Raw genomic sequence first — 20791 nt, 5'->3', positions numbered from 1 at the left:
GGAATGCGGAGAAATGTGCCAAAACTCCAGAGGATGAGCCTGTGCCATTGCCATAAGATAAAAACTGTACATACTGTGTGCGGGTTTTTTTTCCCCTCTGTTTGGTCGGACTTACGAAAACAGATTTATGAACAGCCTCTTGGAACGTAACCTGTTTGTAAGTACTTATTAAGTACTTTCTTCTTTCTAAGGTCTCCAGGACCCAAATCAGTATCAGCTACAGAAAGTTCCCTTCCCCTGCCCCAAATTCCTGTATATTTCTCTCTCTTCCAGAGTTAAGTGTTTTGCTCTTACGTATGTATTTATTCTATACTGCTATGCTGCTTCAGTCAAATGCATCTAAGCTGCTTACAAGTCCAAAGTACAACATAATTCCTAACAAAATAACTACTTTTCATAGTACTCTATCCGTCCCCACTATTTTCCCTAAAGTTCCTGAGCTCATGCACCACAAGGTAACTTGACTATTAATATATTCATTAATTATTATGTATGATCTATATTCATATTCTACCTATCTTCTAAGGATCCTCAAGAGGGTTTATATAGGGTTGCCCTTCAAAAAAAGGGACTGACTGCCCTCTAGACCCCAAAGTTGAGCTCCACAAGTTCCCAGTGGTGCCATCAGATTGGAATTTTCCAGCAATTTCTTCAATCTAAATCACTTAGACTTTTAGCTGCTTCAGCGCAGCTGGTCTTCGGTCTCTTAAATGCATAGCCACAGGCCATCACCGGACTGTGTGGCTTTGAAAGGAAGCCCATGTTTACGATGCCTGAGTCTGAGCAAGAATTGAGTGCTTTCTATTCTACCAGAGAAAGCCACAATTTCTTTTTGCATAAACATGTTAGGCTCAGCTCAGAATCCCAAGGTTGCCCAGAGAGCTCCAAGTAGGTGTTAGGACTTGAACTTGGATCTATTCATATCTGTTCTCTTCCATTTTTTTACCAGAAGCTATACATTCAAGAAGAGACAAATATTCACGTTAGCAAGGGCACAACAGAACATTCTTATCAGATACTATCACCAACATATAAACATCCCTCAGCTTTTACTACATTTAGCCCTCCCTCCTGTCTTCGCCATTCTCCTCTTCCACCAACACCCTCCTCATCTGAGCTCCACAAGTTCCCACTGGTACCATCAGATTGAAATTTTCCAGCAATTTCTTTAGTCTAAATCACTTAGACTTTTAGCTGCTTCAGCGCAGCTGGTCTTCGGTCTCTTAAATGCATAGCCACAGGCCATCACCGGACTGTGTGGCTTTGAAAGGAAGCCTGTGTTTACGATGCCTGAGTCTGAGCAAGAATTGAGTGCTTTCTATTCTACCAGAGAAAGCCACAATTTCTTTTTGCATAATCATGTTAGACTCAACTCAGAATCCCTGGGGGACCATATTGCAGAGAAGATTTCACCAGCTATTTGTTGCATAAGCCATTCCTCTCTTGCATTCTCTCAGGAAGAGAACAAAGGAAGAGAAGGAGAGAATTGAGTAATACAATAAAAATTGAGAATGAGAATAAAAGCAGCTACTTTTTATTGGATGAAAAAAGTCCAGTCTCAAGCACCACAGACATAGGATCCACTTTGTAATTAAACCAATGCTGCTCAACAGAAAAAGTTATCTGTCAGCCTAGAGAAAATAAGAGTCCTGAGCAAGTTCACTCACATGTAAGTGATAAATTAATTATACAAATTGTTTGTTTTTAAATAGAGCTCTTCCCTCCCTCTGCTGTTCCCTTCAGCACCACCATCTTCCATTCTGTAACTGCCATAAACCTACCCCATTAGTATCACCCTAAGCTATGTTCTCTTCCATTTCAGAGAATGGTTTTAGTTTTGTTGACAAAACAATTCATTCTCCTTATTTAAAAGAACTGCATTTAGAGGTTTGAGATGGAAAATTTAAAGCAAAGCCCCAAAGAGTTGCTTCCAGTGCTGATTTAACATTGGAGGGACAGCCCTGTAGTACTGGGCCAAATTTCATCTTTTCCACACACTACACCAACTTGTGCCACATCAAATGGCAAGTTCCCTAGCCTTGGCATCCACCAGTCCTCTTAGCAATGCAATTCTCAGACTCCCCCTGCCAAGACAGGCTTTGGAATTCTGGCCATGTTTTGAGAGCAGTGGGGAAAGTCACCCCGTAAAAATCACTTCCTATGTGTATGTCTGGGTTTCTGAGAGAACCCACAATCCTGCACATTCAGCCAGCAATTGTTCTGGCTCTCCCCATCCATCCCCCATTTTTTTTCCTATGGCTCAAAGGCCCTTCACAGGACAATAGTTCCCCATGTCCAATCTAAAGAAAAAGCAAAGGGATACCATGTGGAGAGATCATCTGATCTCTTTTGAATTATTTTTTATTTTTCAAATTTATATATGCCACTCATCTCACTGTACAAGTGACTCTATGAGTTATTACCATATAGTAAAGAAATGAGTGCCTAAAATAAGGCCTATGTAAGATATCCACATACCTTGGTGCTATAGAATCCCAGGACATGTGCCAAGCACAGTTTGCCTTCTGCTTGCCATGAATGCAGCCATTCATCCCAATGTGTGACTAAAGGCCACACGATGCCTATTACAATTCAATAAACATTCCCAAGATTTTATAACAAGGGATTGCTAATTAAGGGATGTGATATTACAAAGAGGTGGCAATATATTGCAATGTAATGTTTCCAGCTGAACACCCTTTCCATGGCCTCATCTACAGTCTTCAGTATTGGCAAAGGTACAGGAAGGAGGAAGATTACAAAATAAGCAACTGGGAAAAACTGTGATGGGCTTAAAAAAAATAAAAAATAGATTTAAATTTTTTTCCTGCGATGGCAAGAACAAAAAATGTTCTTCATAGAAGCATTCATGTAAAAATGTATCTTTTCCAAACATTTTAACTAGCTTGCTGAACAAACAGAAGCTGTCAATTTTATGTTCTGTTGGAGCCTGTTTCAACAAAGAATCCAATAATCCCCATGTTAAAAGTCATAATATTAGTACATTTACTTTTACTTTTTTCATGAAAGCAATAATAGTAATATCAACCACTACATTTAATAGAAGAAACTAATTTTCAATCATTTGAGTTCTACTGTGTCCCAAATAATTTCTTCACCACATAATCAGGTAAGGGTTACACTTTGACACCAATGAGAGCAGCTACAGAGCTTCCACACTTCAAGGATTCCTGGCATGTTAAAACTTCTCAGTGAGTAAAGCTAAACCCAGAAGGGGAGGGGAGGATGGGAAGAGTTGAAATCAAATCTCAGAGATGGCAGGTTGAGAACCTCTGCCATAGAAATAATGTGTGCCAAGTGACATCCATTTACAAAGTACAATCACAGCTACACATACATGCGTGAAAGGCAGTATGACCACCTTCCTTTCAAGAAGTGCATTCCTCTGCCTACAACAAAGCAGTTCCAGAATTAAAAGAGTTTAATAAAAACAAACTTGAATGATTAAAACATAAATATTGTTGACATCTAAGATAATGTTTCAGCAAGTACTCATTATTATACTAACTGCTCCCAATGTGGACTTTGATTATCCACTGCATTTAAAACGATTTGCCTTTGGTGTCTGGAATTATGAGAACTTATACCAAGATATCTGGAGGGCCTTAAATTATGTAAAACTAGAATATCAGAAGACCAGGAAGATATCAGCCTCTCAGCCTTTCTCAACTAACCTTTGCTTCTTTTCTATCAGGATTTGTTCCATGATCATGCTTGGGAAAACATGAGAAACTAAACTTAGAACTACCTGATGTTAAGAGAAAATACCACACACTCTCCCAAGCATTTGTAAAATTAATGTGAGTTTATACCAACTGCAGGGGCCTGCAAGATAAAAGGCTGGAGGTCCTAAATCTCCCCCAGAAACCCTCCGGGTCATCTCACCCTGGTCCTGCCTCTTGCTTTGGACAAGCAGCTTGGTAGTTTCTGCTATCACCACCTATCTTTCAGAGGGTGCCTGAATAACCCCAATATGTGACAGGCATAGGGCCCTCACATGCTATACTGCCTTTCTATGGATGAAGGAATAAAAATGCAAAAACTGAGATAATTTAGATAGTGTCATCTTCTGACCACATAGTATTGAGCTATGGTGATTAGAGGAGTCAACTCTTCCTTCCCCTCTTGGGCGATAATCAATGTCACAGGAGATAAACAGAGTCAAACTTTGTTTTCATGGTAATACAGTAATTTGCAAGTTAATTTAAAAAAATAATCCAAAAGAAGATACAATATTTCAGAGGCACCATACACTGCTGCTGGTCTGCTATAAATGAAGAGCCCTCTGTCCAAATATTAGACAGGTCACAAGTAGGAAGTTTAAAGTATTTCCGATCCCAATTCTTTAAAGAAAAAATAAATAACCTGAGATATGTATAAAAGCTAAAATCAAACATCTCATTTTGTAGTTTGTGTAGATAAATAAAAAAAATGGGAGCACAACTCAAGAAACAGGAATAAAAAGCCAGCGCAAATTCCTGGCTATATGCATTTATCTATTTGTATAGAAAGAGAAGATTTTCTGAAGTAAATGGTCCTCTACTTTGATTTCCTGGGCTTCTCAAACTTTTTAGAGATCTTCAACATGAAGCTGCTGATTCTTCACCCAGCCTCCTTCCACAGACTGCTACTCTGTCTTTATACAAATATATTTTTTTAATCTCAAGCAGAGAGAGAAGATAGGGTAATCTGACTCTGTACATGACAAGAAGGCATTCTTCACCTGTGGAGATGTAAAATGGGTCAGTTAACAAGCTTACTATTTGGTCCTTTGCTGTGAAAAGACAGAATTTACTACTCTTGAATTGCAATTTTATACTCATTTATCTGGGAATCCAAATCAGTAAATTCAATGAGATTTAACTTCAGAGTAAACACATATAGGTTTGTAATGTTCTTTTAAAATTGCCAATTGTCAATCAACCCAACTCGAGGCAGAGTTACATATGCACATATATTGCACATTACTGCAAAAGTGTTACAGAAGTACAGCAAATATATTTCTTCATGGACACTAATATTACCAGAACTCAGGTGATTTTCCCCCAGAGAATGATCCCATCTAGCTGCATGTTGGGTTGCTGTGTCAACTATTCCTCCCTTAAAGGTTTCTTGAAATGAAATCTTTCGGTATATACCCCCTCACCCTCTAAGCATGTTCATGAAATACTTTATGAAAGTCTCTGAACCTCCAAACACCATCTGCATTGCTTACTTGTTTCTCTGACCTAATCCATAAACTGCAATAACTTACTCTGGCACATTTGCTCTATACCACACCATTTATTATTAATAGATGATATTGCTGTGCATTTAAAACATCAATGCTTTTGTTAAACATTTCACCTCCCCTCCTGCCAACTCCCTTCCTAAACTACTTTGCTTCTATTCATTCATTTTTAATACTTCTCTTCCAATTGATTCTGCAGCTCACCAGTAAGGTACACCTGCTAAATTCTAGGCCTCCAGGGATAATCTGCAATACAATGTTTGCATTCTACACTTAACGCATAAGGCTGAAGTCCAAACTCACTAGGTGGCATTAAGGAATGTACCTGCATCTCACCCCCTTACTAATAAACGGAGACTGTAATTCTTCACTAAGATCTTCTAAAACACCTCAAATGATTTCACCCTATATGTAAAAAAGATATCATCCTGTTTTACATAATATAAACATGTCTTTTTGATATATATTAATTCAGGGCCACATCTGATGGATTTTTACCATGCAACTGTCCTAATTATGTGAAATGCCAACAATATATTCACATGAGAACAGCTCTTGTAGATACTGCACTAGAAGCCTATGGCCTGTATTGTATCAGTGACAAGACCAGGGGTACAGCACAACTTCCCTTTCTCTAAATGTTTAGTCTATGCTTGAAGACAACTAAGGGGTCGTTTGCAAGTGTATAGCAACTTATGCAGTTAAATTGAACAAAAATGGCTCACAAAACTCAGAACTCCATCATAACAGTTCCCCCTGCTTTCCTGACGCTCAGCTCTTGACTGCCTATGATAACCAGAGCGCTACAACATCTCTGCCTGCACAGTTCCCACTTCAAAAAAGGCAGTGTTCTATTAAAAATATTCTGTGTTGAGGTTATGCATCCTTCAGTATCACCCCTGTAATATGTACAGCTGCAGAGAGATAACCTTGAAAGAATCAACTAACATCCAATTTGCACAAGTTTTCCTTGCTTGGTCCTCTTGACAAGATTCTCAACACAGCAAGTAAATGACAACCTGCAAACCTACACTGACCCATTTTTATTCCTTCGTTAAATTCAACCATGGCGGTTCAGAATTACAAAAGCATAACTTTTAGCATACTATCATTTTATATTTATTAATCATGGTTCTAATTCCTGAGAGCAATTGAGAATCAGTGTGTGGGTATGTGGGAAAAAATGAGGATAAGAATATTATTCAGAAATATAAATTGACAAAGAACTGAATTTGATATTAATTATATTGTTGTATAAATATATAAAATATTCCAGTAGCCAGGGGCAAAAAACTGAAATATTTGCCCCATCCTCACAAGAAGTTTAAAAGCATGTCATATTATACATAAATTCAAAACGTAATTAAGAAATTATCTTTATTAGAATCTTAAAGACATGCCAATTCAACAGCACGAGCTTCCTTTATATTTTTAATTACTTACTGACTTCATATTTTTTTCTTTTATTTTTAGAAAAAAGTTCCAGAAAAAATATGAAACACTAATTTTAACATGTGAAAAAAGTTCTTTATAGTTTGTTATACACTACTATAAACAGTTACATTTCTAGGGAGAGTCTCTTTAGGGAAAATAGGTTTGAAGAATTTAATCTAAGATTCTATTTATACATTATGTTACACACTAATTTTAGAAACAATGCATTCTCTAAAGAAAGCTACTATAGTATAATGTAATTTTTCTCTTTTAAATAAAAACTTTGATTCTGCCAATTTAAAATAATCAGATAAATAATATGGGCTAGACACAAGTAAGATTTCTGCTTCACGTTTCCTGAGTAAAAGGTCCTTATCTGCTTAAGGTACACTCAGCTACAGGAGGGCGTTTAGAAAGGAAAACTGCATTTACTTCCATTGCCTCACTGTAATGCACAACTGAATACCGGGCCATTCTGGAAGTTTCTTGACCCTCAAATAGCATTTCATTTTCTGCTTATACTTGAATGTTGTCAAAGTTCTCCAAGTCCTTAAACTACTGTCCACAATCTAGAAACAGACCGATTTCATTTTAGATCTATAGAGAAACAGTTGCAAACTGCATTAGTCTATCACTAAAGAATGGAATGACAAAAGGAAGAAAATGTACACAAAGTATGCAATTCGTTTCAATGCATAAAACATTTCCCAATTGTGTTCAATCACACACTGTGTATTTTACTGTTCCATGTTTTGTAATTGACCTGACATGGCCAACAGAATGCAATTCAGGAACAGGTCTGTCTAGCTGGCATATCTGTATATATTCTCAACACACAGCAAGGCAGACTGCTGAACAGGCAGTTTCAGATCATGAATGGTACACCTGTCATTATTTATACTTCCTGCATTTTCAGCCACAGGAGGTTTGTAAAAGATACTGGCTTTCTAAGTGTTTTTAAAGGGCAAACGCGACTGAAGGGAATGATGGTTAACTTTATTCAATTATACCTGAGATGAAAGACTCAAAGTCCATGAGAAAAAGTGGGAAAATATGAAGAGGAACAAGTTTCTACCAATAGCAGTTACAAAGCCAGCAATTCAAGACACACTATACAATATTCTTATTAGTTGCAGAAAGTGAAGCCAACACTAAACTAACAAAGTAAATAAAGACAATTCTGAAATGCTGATTCATCAATTAGGAAAGTTCTACCACCATTTCCCTTTTATTGTTTGCTACACGTTCTGGGGAATTCCAGGAGAGATCCTATCCCCACTGTAAGGCAATCAGTCCATTCAGAGTCACAGTGATAAGAACCCTGAGCTCTCTATCTGATATAGTAAGTGTCCTAAAACTCATCTCTAGTGATCACTGCAACAGTTTGATCTTTGGAGCAATGGGAGACCAAGCTTGGAAGGCCTTAAACCTAGATCAGTAACAGCCTTCTCAATCTGGCATTGCTTCAGATAAATTTGATAGACAGCAATTGCCATTGTCCACAATCTTCCCTGAGCTGCAACCCAGGTTTGTACATCTCTTATGTTTCAGCTGGAGTTGCCATTTCAAAGATAAATTATTTTGTCTGTCCATCCATTTGTTGTGCACCTGGTCCCCATGGGGGGGGGGGACTTATTGAACACAGTTCTAAAACTTTGTGGCTGTTAAATTTATACATTAAAAAGTGACATATGAGTATCTCTCTTATGGCCTTGTTTAGGCATGTCAGTTGAATTACATATGTTGGATTAATACATATTCAGAGGCATGTGAACAGGTGTAACACATCATACACCACATGAGAAATATTCTTTGCAGATAAACAACTGAAAGGATAAGCAATCTATGATATCCTTTTTTCCCCTATTTTCTCAATACATTTTAAGAGATCCTTATGGCTTACCTATAAATGTATGAAAGTAGCACATCTCCCTTTGCATCAATACCTTATTTCTAGTGGCTCACATTCTTTAGCCCAGGACCATTTCCTATAGAGCAGCTTTCTTCAATGAAACATTATCCAGTTCTAGATCAAATGTACATTTCTTCACTTATCAAGGAGTGAAGTGTAAGTGTTTTGCCCACACATGATCACAGCCAGGTTGGCTATGAAATTCTGGGACTTGCAATCTGAATAATCACCAAGAACCTCACAACTGCAGCAAGTATAAATGTGATAAATAAATAATGCATGTGCAAAATATCAGGCTGAGGAGCCACTACTCATACTCAGCCAGCTTAAAGTGAACCAAGCCAGCAGTTTTATATCCAGGTTAACCTTTGCCCAAAATCCATGGGAAGCATTGCCTACTTCAGTTCAGGTCAAAGAGAACAAAAAAACCAAAGTATGAATCAGTAATGCTCAGAATGGTAGGGGTTAAGTTATGCAGCTTTGGACTCTACATTAAAAAATAGAGCACCTTAAGTTATGCCAGAAAACATACTAAACTTTCTGTGGCTCTTTTGCTAATGTGTACATAACTAGGACATTTGAACTTTATTAGTCCTAGGCAGTGTTTACATGTTCCTATTTAAAATTCTATTAACTGCAAAAAAGAAAAGAGCATTAGAAAAGGTATATTAACTACTGCCAGTTTAAAAACAGAAAACAAAACTCTAATTTAAAGAGAGAAACTTTCTTCTTTCTATTATGTATTATATCCCTAGAGGACAATTTATTTATTCATATATTTAATTGATTTATAACCTGCCATTTGTTGGGAAGCTAAAGGCAGTGTGTGCATGTGTATATTGCATTACATTACATCTTTTCTCCATCAGTGAGGTATCTTGGGCTGAGATATAGTGACTGGCCTAAACTCACCCCTCAGCTTCTGTGGCTGAGGACAGACCTCAGTCTCCCCAATGCCAATCCAACAGTTTAACCACACCACCACAATGGCTCTGTATGAATTACAGGTAGTCCCCAGTTTAAGAACAAGTTCCGTTCCCAAGGTCTGTCCTTAAGTCTATTAGACTTTTGAATGTTCATTAAATGCTTTTTTGTTTTTACAGAATGCAAAATGTAATCTGCTGCCAGATGGTAAAAATGTACATTGTATAGTTACCATGGTATTTTAAATTGTATTTAGTCAGGTCTAATTGGGAGTCAATTGCGACGGAATTTCATTTTATTATGCACTTGGTGTGTAGTGTATGGTGAAATGACAATAAAGTATTCTATTCTAAGTCAAATTTGTATGTAAGCTGGAACAGTATTATTGTGTAATTAACTCGAACCATTATGTATTTAACTGAAATCATTGTGTATTTTGCTACAATAGGCTCCATTCTTAACTATGGGTCATCCTTAAACCTGGTATTCTTAATCCAGGGACTTACCTGTACTGCCCCTACCTAAAGAATACATAAAACGAGCACAGGCATTCAATCAGGAAAAGACAAACATGTTAGCAGCCCTCCCCAAAACGTTAAAGCAGACTCTAGAAAATCCACGTGGCTGTTCCAATAGTTGCCCATTTCTCTACATGTGTGTATTATATCACATACTTCAGCAGGACATGCCACTGAAGTAGCTGTGAATGCACACACATACACAAACAACCAGGGAGAGGCTTCAAAAAGCCATGCCTGCTTTAGCATTTCAAGAGAGGGACACTGTTTGAAATGCTCTCTTCAGAGGTGCCCAGGGTAGGTGTCAAATGACAAAGGCAACTTCATACTGCAAGCTCCAGAGTTTTCTATGTGCATCATGACAAAAGTACTGTGGCCCTTTATGCAGTTGTGCTGTACATCAAGACAGAATGGAACAGTTCAGCCCTACATAGTGCCATCCAGATGATTTCAACAAAGCTTTTTCTGGCTAAGCAGGTTTAAGATTGCAGCAGTAAGTGTATTTTCCTTCAACACTTTGCTGTCAGTTTCAGAAGCAACACTGCTAAAATCCTGCTGCAGAAACTCAACAGTAAACTGAATAACTTGCCAAAAACAGGGAATTATATGGATCCCCCTCTGAAAAGGCATTGAGCTAATTCTATCCTCCATAGTGCTAGTATTCATATACTGATAATGAACTCATGGTTATAGTGCTGAATCATGGTTTGCCAAATGAACTTTGACTGGATTCACACATAATACAAAGCCATTATGGTTTACAAAGTACAATGGTTTATAGTTACAGTTGATAGTTTTTCACAAGACTCAAGCCAAAACTAAACAACCCACATTATGGCTTAGCATATTGGGTGAACCAAGGCATTAACTTAAGATATAACAAGTTAAACAATGGTATGTTTAACTATGGATCACTGGGTAAGACACAACTATCTGAGTTCACAAGCAGTGTTAAATTAAAATCAAAATTATCCATTATGGCTTAAGAATGATGAATAAACCTGAACTTCCAATATATAATCTTCCATTACAAACATAAGTTAAATATATGTAATGTTATTTTTACTTAATACATGTGTATTTGTAGAGAAATTGTAATACCAAGTCATCAAGGTTATAGGTTTCATTTGGTTTAATATGATGTGCAAATCCCTAGAAAGGAGTAGGACCATAATGGTTATTGTAGCAGAATAAGTAAGTAAAAAACAAACCAATATGGTTTAGCATTTTATGTAAAACTGTCTACCTAAAATTTGGCTGTCTCATGCTTGCTATTACTAGATTAGTGTTAAGGCTTGCACAAAAGCAAATAATGACCCAAGGACAGAAGACTTCTGTATCTCATGTATTGAAAAATGCAATTTTAAGCACAGAAATCAAGGGTTTCAAATAATGTATTTCCTGCATATTGAACCAACTCTCATTCCCCAACAAGCTGGTTTCTGGCCAGGGAAGTCCTGCACAGGCCAGATACTTAAACTCATTCAGCACATAGCAAATGGATTTCAATTGGGTCTAATTACGGGAGTTGCTTTTGTGGATTTATCTGCAGCCTACAACACGGTTAATCACAGGAAGCTTCTCTTGAACTTATATAATATCACAGATGATCTTGCTCTGACTAAATATATTGAGGCAATACTTGAAAATCAATTTTTCGTCGGCTTTCAGGGAAAAAAGAGCCAGTGGAGATCCCAGCAACAAGGTCTTCCACAGGGGAGCGTTCTCGCCCCCGTTATTTATAATATATATACCAATGATCAGCCTGTTGGTCCTGATACATTGTCTTTCATCTATGCTAATGACTTGGCACTTACTGCTCAGGGAGCCAACTTCGAGGAGGTGGAAGTTAGGCTTACTCTGGCCCTTAAGAATATGTCAGAATACTATAACAAGACTAAAACCTAATCCATCAAAAACTAATGCCTGTGTATTCCATCTTAAAAACAGGCAGGCCAGATGTAGGCTTGATATTATCTGGGATGGAATGAGCCTGGTACATTGATAGAAACCATGTTACCTTGGCATTACACTGGATCGAACATTAACCTTTAAAAGACATTGTTGCAATTTAAAGCAAAAAATCTCCACCCATATTCTGACAAAAACTGAATTACATGATACTGGAAGTAAAACCTCAAGACCTCCAAAGTTTCCAAATGACCCACCAACACCAAGATACCTCTTTTAGACATTCAGTAGTGGAATCCCCTCCCCAGCCAATTTAACACACAAACTTCATTAGTTGCTTCTACTTATTTTAATTTCCTTGGAAAGGTTAAAGGCAGTTTCAATCATCCCTTAGTACAGAGAATTGGGGGTGGGGGGGAGTGTTCAGGTTGTTGCTGTTATTAAAAGGAAGAACATAGCATTCTCCCCAAGTTTATGGGCCAGGCAAAGAAGAAATGCAATTTTAAAGCCACATTGTGGCTGTAAGAGAACTCACCATAAACAGGTTATCCACTGCTCAGTAGGTCAGTTTCTCAAGCCTTTTTATTCATTCACCAAAACTACAAGCTGCCTGGCTTTACCCACCTTGCTAAATCATAGTATGGTTTGATTGATTTTGGTATATGTCCCATTCCACTCACTACTGTGCCAACATTGATTTAGTACTTATTGCCTAGAGCAGGAATGGGTAACTTGCAACCTCAGAACCGCAGAAGGCTCCTTTTTGTATTTCCTGGATACTCTCTAATACTGCCATAATGAAGAGCAGTGTTTTCTACAATTCTGAGACAGGAAACATATAAATACTGTTATGTAAGCCATAAAATAAATTTAGGCATTTATTCTGAAAACCATCCCTCTCCACTTCTCAAAAAAATCCATGTCCTACCCATATACATGACATGGACCATCCACTCTGTATCACTTTCCCTCCTATCACACCCTTCTCCAAAATGTGAGTAGATCTTGACCACCAAAATGTTGTCCATGGAAATTCCGAAAGCCAGCACAAAACACCAAGCACTCAAATCCAATCATTCTTATTTTCATCATCAAAACTGTATGCACCCAGTTCACTTCACCTCAAGAACAAACTTTTTAGGATCAAGTGTTTGAAACCAGTTGGAAGCTGCAACTGAAAGCTGGCCAACCATGGCTTCTTTACTTGCTGAGAATCAAGCTCATTTTCTCACTGACTGTGGACTGTACCCCACAACAGTTACTACTTTTAGGAATTATGAAAAAAAATGTTAATCTTGAAAATATGTTTGTGCTTCTGAGACCAAACATACCTTATTTGTTGCAGTAGCACTGGATCCTGGGACCACAGGAACATTTGTTACCTGCACTGATAAGTAGTTGTTGTCTATGAGCGGCCAAGCCCCTTCCACTTTGCATGTCTGAAAATGATCCTTAAAGGTCCGTAGATGAGGATCTCCAAACAAGCCACAGAAAAAGTAAGTAGGGGGAATCTGCTCTCCTCCATGATGATCTCTGGTTCCCTGACGGCTACTGTAATTGCAAGGATCATGAGTAACTTCAGGGTTAGTAGAGGATGTTGGACCATCCTTAGAACAGTTTCTCTGGCTCATGAGATCACCAATCCCCAACACAGCAGAATGATAGACCAGGTTGCCACGGCAGACTTTGGAATTGCGATAGGTACAAGCAGAATAGGCCCGGAGGGCTTTGCAGAACTCCACATCAAAGCCATCAATGGCAGAGTTTAGGTGAGATGTTAGCGATACAAAGTCCGTAGTGCACTTCTGAATTCGACATGGTGTCTGCAGCTGACAATCGCCTAAGCAAAAGATTGAACAGGGAAATGTTAGCATTTGGTATAATTAACTACTTCAGGAGGAGACCTGAAACCACTAAGATAATAAAGAATCACTATGAGTCAAGTGGCATATAAATTTAATAAACCATCATCATTATCCATGTAGGACCTTAAGTACATATAGATATATTGTAGCAATAAGCATTTGTATTCCACCATAACACATTCAAAAAGGGCAGCCTTACCCTACTTATGGTTACTCAAAAATACATCCTACTGATTACTGAAGAAGTTATTCTTAATTAAGGATATGTAGGACTACATCCTTAATCTATGATCAGTAAACCTTCTGACTGATGGGTAGTCAGAAAATCTAGAGTGATTTTCAGTTTGATCTTGAATATGTCTGATTGGAATCAGTTTCCTACCACATATGTTTCTTAGTAAACAAGAGTACAGTATACTATATTGAGACGTATTTTGTTTGTTAAAAACCTCATACAGCATCTCACTGTTCCCAAACATTTTGTAATGCAGGCACTAACTGCAGATGTAGAATAACTCCCTCTCTCTCTCTCTCTCTCTCTCTCTCTCTCTCTCTCTCCCTCCCTCTCCCCCCTCTCCCTTTCTCTCTCCCCCCCTCCCTCTCCCCCTCTCTCTCTCTAAGAGAGCATGGAACTTCTCTTGCAAAAATTATAGAGGGTGATTGCAAAGGGGGAAAGAAAAGTATCCGGAATAAAAGAGATTGGGAGGGGGGACATGAAAGCAAGCTTAGAAGAGAAGTAAAGATCTACAGTTTTATCAACACACAATCTAGTCTGATCTTTTAAAACTAACTTTATTATTTGAAAACACTAAAATTTGTAGGATTCTGTGCTACTTCACTACATCCCAATCACACATGATCAGCACAAGTTCTATACAATAAACACTGAATGCAGAATTACACTTTTGGAAGATTGAGAAAAAGGTAGATTCTAAACTCAGTTTTGATTTCTTTCCTTTTCAGAGTATGTGATCTGTTTGCAGAGAAATAGGGTTTTATCCCCATCTTCCACAGTCCCATAATCATGTTAAGCTACACTTAGCATTTGTTAACTGTGAAATCTAACAAAGTGCAGCTATGGCTGGTAGATTGAGGGAAAAGACAGAGCCATGGGAGGCAAGCAATATATTTACAATTCAATTCACATTTTAAAAATTAATTAAAAATACCAGATGTTATCAGCTTCTAGTTGTCTGATTTACAAAAATATTCAAACAATGCCAGTAAAAAAGACTCCTCCCTATTTTTTTTTTAAAAATTCCAACCTCTCTGTACATCATTCATTAACACACACACACACTCAGCTAAAGCCTGCTATTTGTGCAGTGCCCTAGCACAACAGACTACTGAAGGGCATCTCTCCAGTTTCCCCAAATCCAGAAATATTTTATTTTAATTCAAATAATTTCCAATCAGCAATGAATGTTTATCAAATTTACTCAAGAGTAGTATCTTACTGATCTTAGTAATGTCTTAAAAGGGGGACTCTTAAAACATTAGTAAGAACAGTAAGGATATATTTGGGTCCCCAAATTAAGCACTCTTTCTACAAATGTCAGGGGGAAATTTATGTTGAGAAAGTCAATGGGAGGAAATTCAGAACATTGCCCTGGAAAAAAGCAGAAGTAAAAACTTGCTCAACTCCAGCTGGCAGGCGTTCCTTTCCTAAGAGAACTTCAGTACCAATTCTAAACCAACAGGCTTCAGGCAACTTAACACCTTTCTATCACACACTCATGACATTTCAGTAACTATCTTTAATATCTTATTTTGATAACATTTACAGTACAATATTTAAGTTAAAAAGTAAGAATTCACTTTGGCCTACATTTTCTTGGTCTAAGCTCCTGCCTTGTCCAATTACAGTGTGAATTACCATCCATATTATCTGCATTATCCACATTTGTATAGACAACAAAGTCTAATTAATTTATTTTTAATAAGCTTATGATGGAGCTTGCAGTGGAGTGAGAACCGAAATATTGAAGGGGATGGGAAGAGAGAAAGGACAGAGATGACAAAATACATTGTTTGCTAAGTTTATTTTCTCATATTTTAGGGTAAAGCTCTCTGATTAAGAATCATTGTGAATCTATGTACCAAGGATGCTACACCCCCCTTAAATAGTCCACGTTTTTTTTTTACATGTTTCCAGCCAATCATAAAAATGCAGTTTCAAATATCCAGAACAGATAATCTCTTTATATGATCTAGCACTCCCTTCATGAGACTTCTGTAGAGTCTAAAACAATATTCCATGCATGCAAAGCCTTTCCATTTTCCAAAACAGTATTAATTATGCTGCCTAGAAAAAATCCAACTGTATTAAGCTTATGCCTTTATGCTGGTCTATGACCATAATAAAGATTTGACCAATATGCCTATTTACTAAGAAATATTCAGTAATGATGCAAAAACAGTTTTGGAGTTTATAGCTACCCAGACTAGACAAATGATCAAAGGAATACTGTATAATGATCTTCATTTAATAGGTCTTCTGATGACATCATGTGCGATCCATGCAGCAGCTTACAAAAAGAGTACTGCACTGATTTGGGGTTGAGTTGCTTTAAGTATATTTACAAATTGAAAAATTCATTATGTTTACATTAGGTTTATTTCCAAACTGTAATCAAAATATTAAAGACTAGTTTGGACATACTCATGAGAGAACACACGCGCACTGAACAAAGATGGCTCAGGTCAAAGATAGCAATGTTATTTTCAATTCAGCTATTTCCTCTAATTCCCTTGACCCTTGATTCACCTACTACTTCTATTCCCCCCACTTTTAATTGTGGTTTCCCTAGTCATGTGATTGTTTCCAAACTCAGATTAAACTCAGAAATGCCCATGGGAGTAGAATTATTATATAATTTTGGGAACGGTTGTTGCTTGGGTTTAAGTACAGGTAGTACTCACTTAACAACCGCAATTGGGACCGATAATTACATCACTAAGCAACCTGGTTGTTAAGTGAAACATCACGTGACCATGCCCAACTTACGGTGTCAGTTCCATTGCAGTCATTAAACGAATCACCTGTGGCCATTAAGTGCAATGTCATGTGACTGCGACTTGTGACTTACTGCTGACTTCCCCATTGATTCTGCTTGTTGGAAGCTGGCTGTGAAAGTCACAAATGGTGATCACGTTACCATGGGATGCTGTGGCTGTTGTAAATGCATACTGGTTGCCAAGCACCCAAATTGCGATCACATAACTGTGGGGATGCTACAACTGTCGTAAACCTACTTTTTCAGTGCTGTCCTAAGTTCGAACAGTTGCTAAACAGGGCAGTTGTTAACCAGGAACTACCTGTAATTACAACTGAAGTGATCAGTACTACCAATTTCATGTCTTAGATTGAAGAATTCTGGGAGTTGGTCCATGCATCTTAAAGTCGCCAAGGTTGAAAAACACTGTCTTTAGACTGTGATGTGCATTCCTGTTTAAATAGGGACTTAAGTCCTAGTGAGTATGTCCCCAATCTAAATTTAGAATATGAAAAGATCAATTGCACTTGAACTGTCAGAAATGTGTACCAAGCATACCAGATCTTAACTCACTACTGGCAAAGTGAAAATCACCCATAGTGAATTCCTCCCAAACTAATTTCTGCTCTTCCAAAAATCACTGCCAGTTAAGACAAGCAATAGTTTTAAAACAAATGACAAAGTAAGCTGTGTGGGTATAGTAAAATACATGCCTAGCTATCTGCAAGAGGAAACATTTGGCTGAATCTCTTGAAAAACCCTGCAACAAATCACTCCCACTTCAGAAGGATCTCTTTGAGAACATCACTTAAAAGAAGAGGGGGGATCAAAATTATTCTTCAGAAATCCTGTTGGGTGCACAGTAAGAAGTTACACAAATACTACTTTTAGCTGAATAATTAAAATGTCATCTGCTCTAGTAGAATAATCTTGATTTTATCATATAGTAATAGTTTGAAGCAGAGTATTTTGCATCATCCTGATAACATGCCTTCATATAAACTAGAGAACACTGCCAACTGCAAGGTTAAAACTGGATGGAAACTTAGCACTTCATCCTTCTAAAGTAGAAAGAGAAGTCACTCTTGAATTTCAAACAAGAATCATCATCACACAAAGCTATGTTCAAATAATTGCAGCAATACTCCTATTAAAATGGGGTGAATGGATACTTTGGTTAAATCGTGAAAGATGTGGAGGTTGTGGTGCAATACTTTATTCAGACCTCCTATTATCCCATAATTCAACCACTATGCAACAGCAGGTAAATATTTGTGTAGCTGCTACAACTACATTTGAATGCTTTTCTCTCATCAAACTATACTACAGAATACATCAAGAATTCTCTCACCAAACTATATCACAGAATATATCAAGAAATTAATTCAGTCCTAAGTCCTATTCAGAACAAACTGTATTCATGATTGTTAGGTCATACTCTTCACCTTCATTTTATATTAATATAAGCAGAATATATTCCTTCTGCTCATCACTCCAAATCACAGACCAAGAAATCTAATTTCATGTCCAGTCTCTCACACAAGCAATGCTGATCTTCACCAACACAGTGAATAGTATTACTACAGCCACTGCCCCTAATGCTGTCTTAATGTTCTAATGTTGGATGAATTTGTATTCCCAATCCTGCTCATTTGAGCATGATTTGATTTCTCAATTCACAAAGAAGGCCATGGCAAAATGTATTTATGAAGTCAGACTCTAACTTGGTAAGACCTTCATACTTTTTCAGAAGCCAAGGCACACTGACAAGAGTGTCTCTGTCGTTACAAAGAGATATATATGTGCAATGTAGTAGTGTAACTTGACCTCAGATATTTTACTTCAGTATTATTTAGGTGAAGTTTAAAATTCTTTTTCACAAACAATCCAGATTTATGTTGAGCACTGTTCCCTGATACTCTGTAAAGATCTCCAAACCACCTGCACAGCTTTTGAAAACACACACCTAACTAAAATTTATCTGAATACCTATAAACACTTAAACATTAAGCTTCATGTTTCTCGAATACCAGGAAATGGGGGTCGGGGGGAGGCTGTATTCCTACAAAAAATTAAAGCATAAGCCATGGGTTGCAAACTACAAACATCAGAAGAGCACCTTTTCAGGTCAACAAATGTTCATGGAAGCTTATGTCTTTTAATAAATTAGTCTGAAAAGATGCTACCAGACTCCTCCTGATTTTTGGCCACCACAGACTAACACAGCTCTCCTCCTACAAAAACTACAAAGCTAAACCATAACTCATCAATCCAAATTAAGTTTTAATATTTTTTCTGAAAATAGCCACAGAGTTTGAAATGACTTTCTATTGCATGGCTCTCATCCTTCATCTTGCTGAAGCACAAGAACCATACCAGGTAATTAGTAGCCTTCTCTGTTGCTCTGTATATAAGATTCTTGAATTTTTTCCCCATCTTTACTGAAACACCATCAATTTTGTATTTAAAGGCTGCAACCAATCCATTTTTATTCACAGGGAATGAAAGAGAGAAAAAGTTAATACCATCCTTAGAACTAGATCTGAACTAACCTAGTGAAGTTAACACAAGCCTTCTTTAACCTAGTACACTCCAGTCGTTTTGGAACTGTAACTCTCAGAATATCATTGGGAAAAGACTGGCTTGTCCTCTCACAGAATGTTACCTTGCAGGAACAAACTTCCTCAAGATATGTCAGAACCCAGTTTAAATTAGAAAATAAGCAGGATTCCATCCGCGAAAAAGAATCAGTATTGAAGTTCATCTCGCGGAGGCAGGGAGAACGCCTTTCCACTGAGACCGCTTCGCTTTCTCCTCCCGAGATCCTCCACTGGCAGCAGCAGATCACGAGAGCCGGGGCTCTCTTCCTGCCCCGCGGAGGCATCGGCAGCGAGAAGAGAAACCTGATCCCAGCTCCGACTCAGTAAACACCAGGGCAGGGAGGGCCCAGTGCCAATCAAACTCCGACGCAGCAGCCCCCTCCCTAGAGCGTAGCCAACTCCACGCCGTTCCTCGCTACATTGCACCACGGATAGACTTTTTAAAACAGAGGCAAGGGACATTTTGAACAGACGGGAGGCCCTTGAGCGTGTCAGATTCCCCGGATTGCAGATCAAAACAAAGGCACTTTCTAACAGACGCAACCAGCCTTCAGTGATCCAACCTCCCCCTTTCCTCCAAGTGGATTGTTCCAAACTTCAGCGAGGCAGATTCCGCGTCCCTCCCAGCGGCAGACTTTCTTCAAGTTTACTTTTAAATATTCTCCAATGAAATCACGGTTTTACCTCCAGGGGAATGAAAGGTCTTACGAGGCCCAATAAAAAAACAAATCAAACCTTTCAGACAACTTCGCTGCGGGCGGGGCGTCCCTCCCCTCCAGTCACCAACTTCATGGCCCATTTGATTAAAAATCCCCAGTAGGACCACCCGGAACCTTCCTGCCCGGCTGAGAAAGGGAGCGGCGGTAATACCTGTGTGTAGGAGCAGCCCGAGGCTGAGCAGCAGAACAAGGGCACTCAGAGACGGGGGGCGCGGTTGGCGACGGGGGCGGCGTTGCTGCTCCTCAACCTTGGCGGCAGAGGCGACGATGGCGCAGAAAGGGGCCGCTGTCCCCATGCCCGTCCATGCAGCTCTCCGGGACTCCAGCGGCGGGGCGACGGGGCTGCGGCATGAGCAGGGGAACGAGCCTCCGCGCTTCCTTTTTTTCCTCCTTCAGATTAACCCCATGGTGGAAAGAGGCCGCCAGGCCACACAGGAACAGAGGAAGAGCCGAGAAGGGGCGGCATCGCGGAGAGGCAACGAGGGAGGAAGCAGAGAGACACAAAAGCGGGTGAGCAAGAATCCGGATCTAAGGAAAGCAAACCAGTCGGAGATCGGTCGATCGAGCTCTCGCTACCCCCTCACTGGTGCTGCAAAGACTTCTCGCAAGTCAGGCCCCCATCTCTCCCGCTGGAAACAATCTCGGCTCCGCACACGCTCTG

General features: G+C 38.7%; 1 protein-coding gene across 1 annotated transcript in view; it reads right to left on the bottom strand.

Moving 5' to 3' along the window:
- The window catches only part of RGMB (repulsive guidance molecule BMP co-receptor b), a 36161-nt gene that overhangs the window by 7499 nt on the left and 7871 nt on the right, over positions 1 to 20791 (bottom strand). The window contains exons 3-4 of the mRNA XM_088130291.1: positions 20282 to 20520; positions 13282 to 13790 (exon numbers count right to left, since the gene is read on the bottom strand). Of these exons, the coding sequence (XP_087986417.1) occupies positions 13282 to 13790; positions 20282 to 20520 (748 nt within the window). The remainder of the gene's footprint in view (positions 1 to 13281; positions 13791 to 20281; positions 20521 to 20791) is intronic.

Source organism: Python bivittatus, unplaced genomic scaffold (genome assembly GCF_059951505.1).
Source record: "Python bivittatus isolate LINGU-HERP-01145 unplaced genomic scaffold, Pbiv_v1 ctg000850_np1212, whole genome shotgun sequence".
Lineage (NCBI taxonomy): Eukaryota > Metazoa > Chordata > Lepidosauria > Squamata > Pythonidae > Python > Python bivittatus.
Note: the sequence above shows the minus strand (reverse complement) of the source record. Positions and strands in the feature narration are given on the sequence as shown.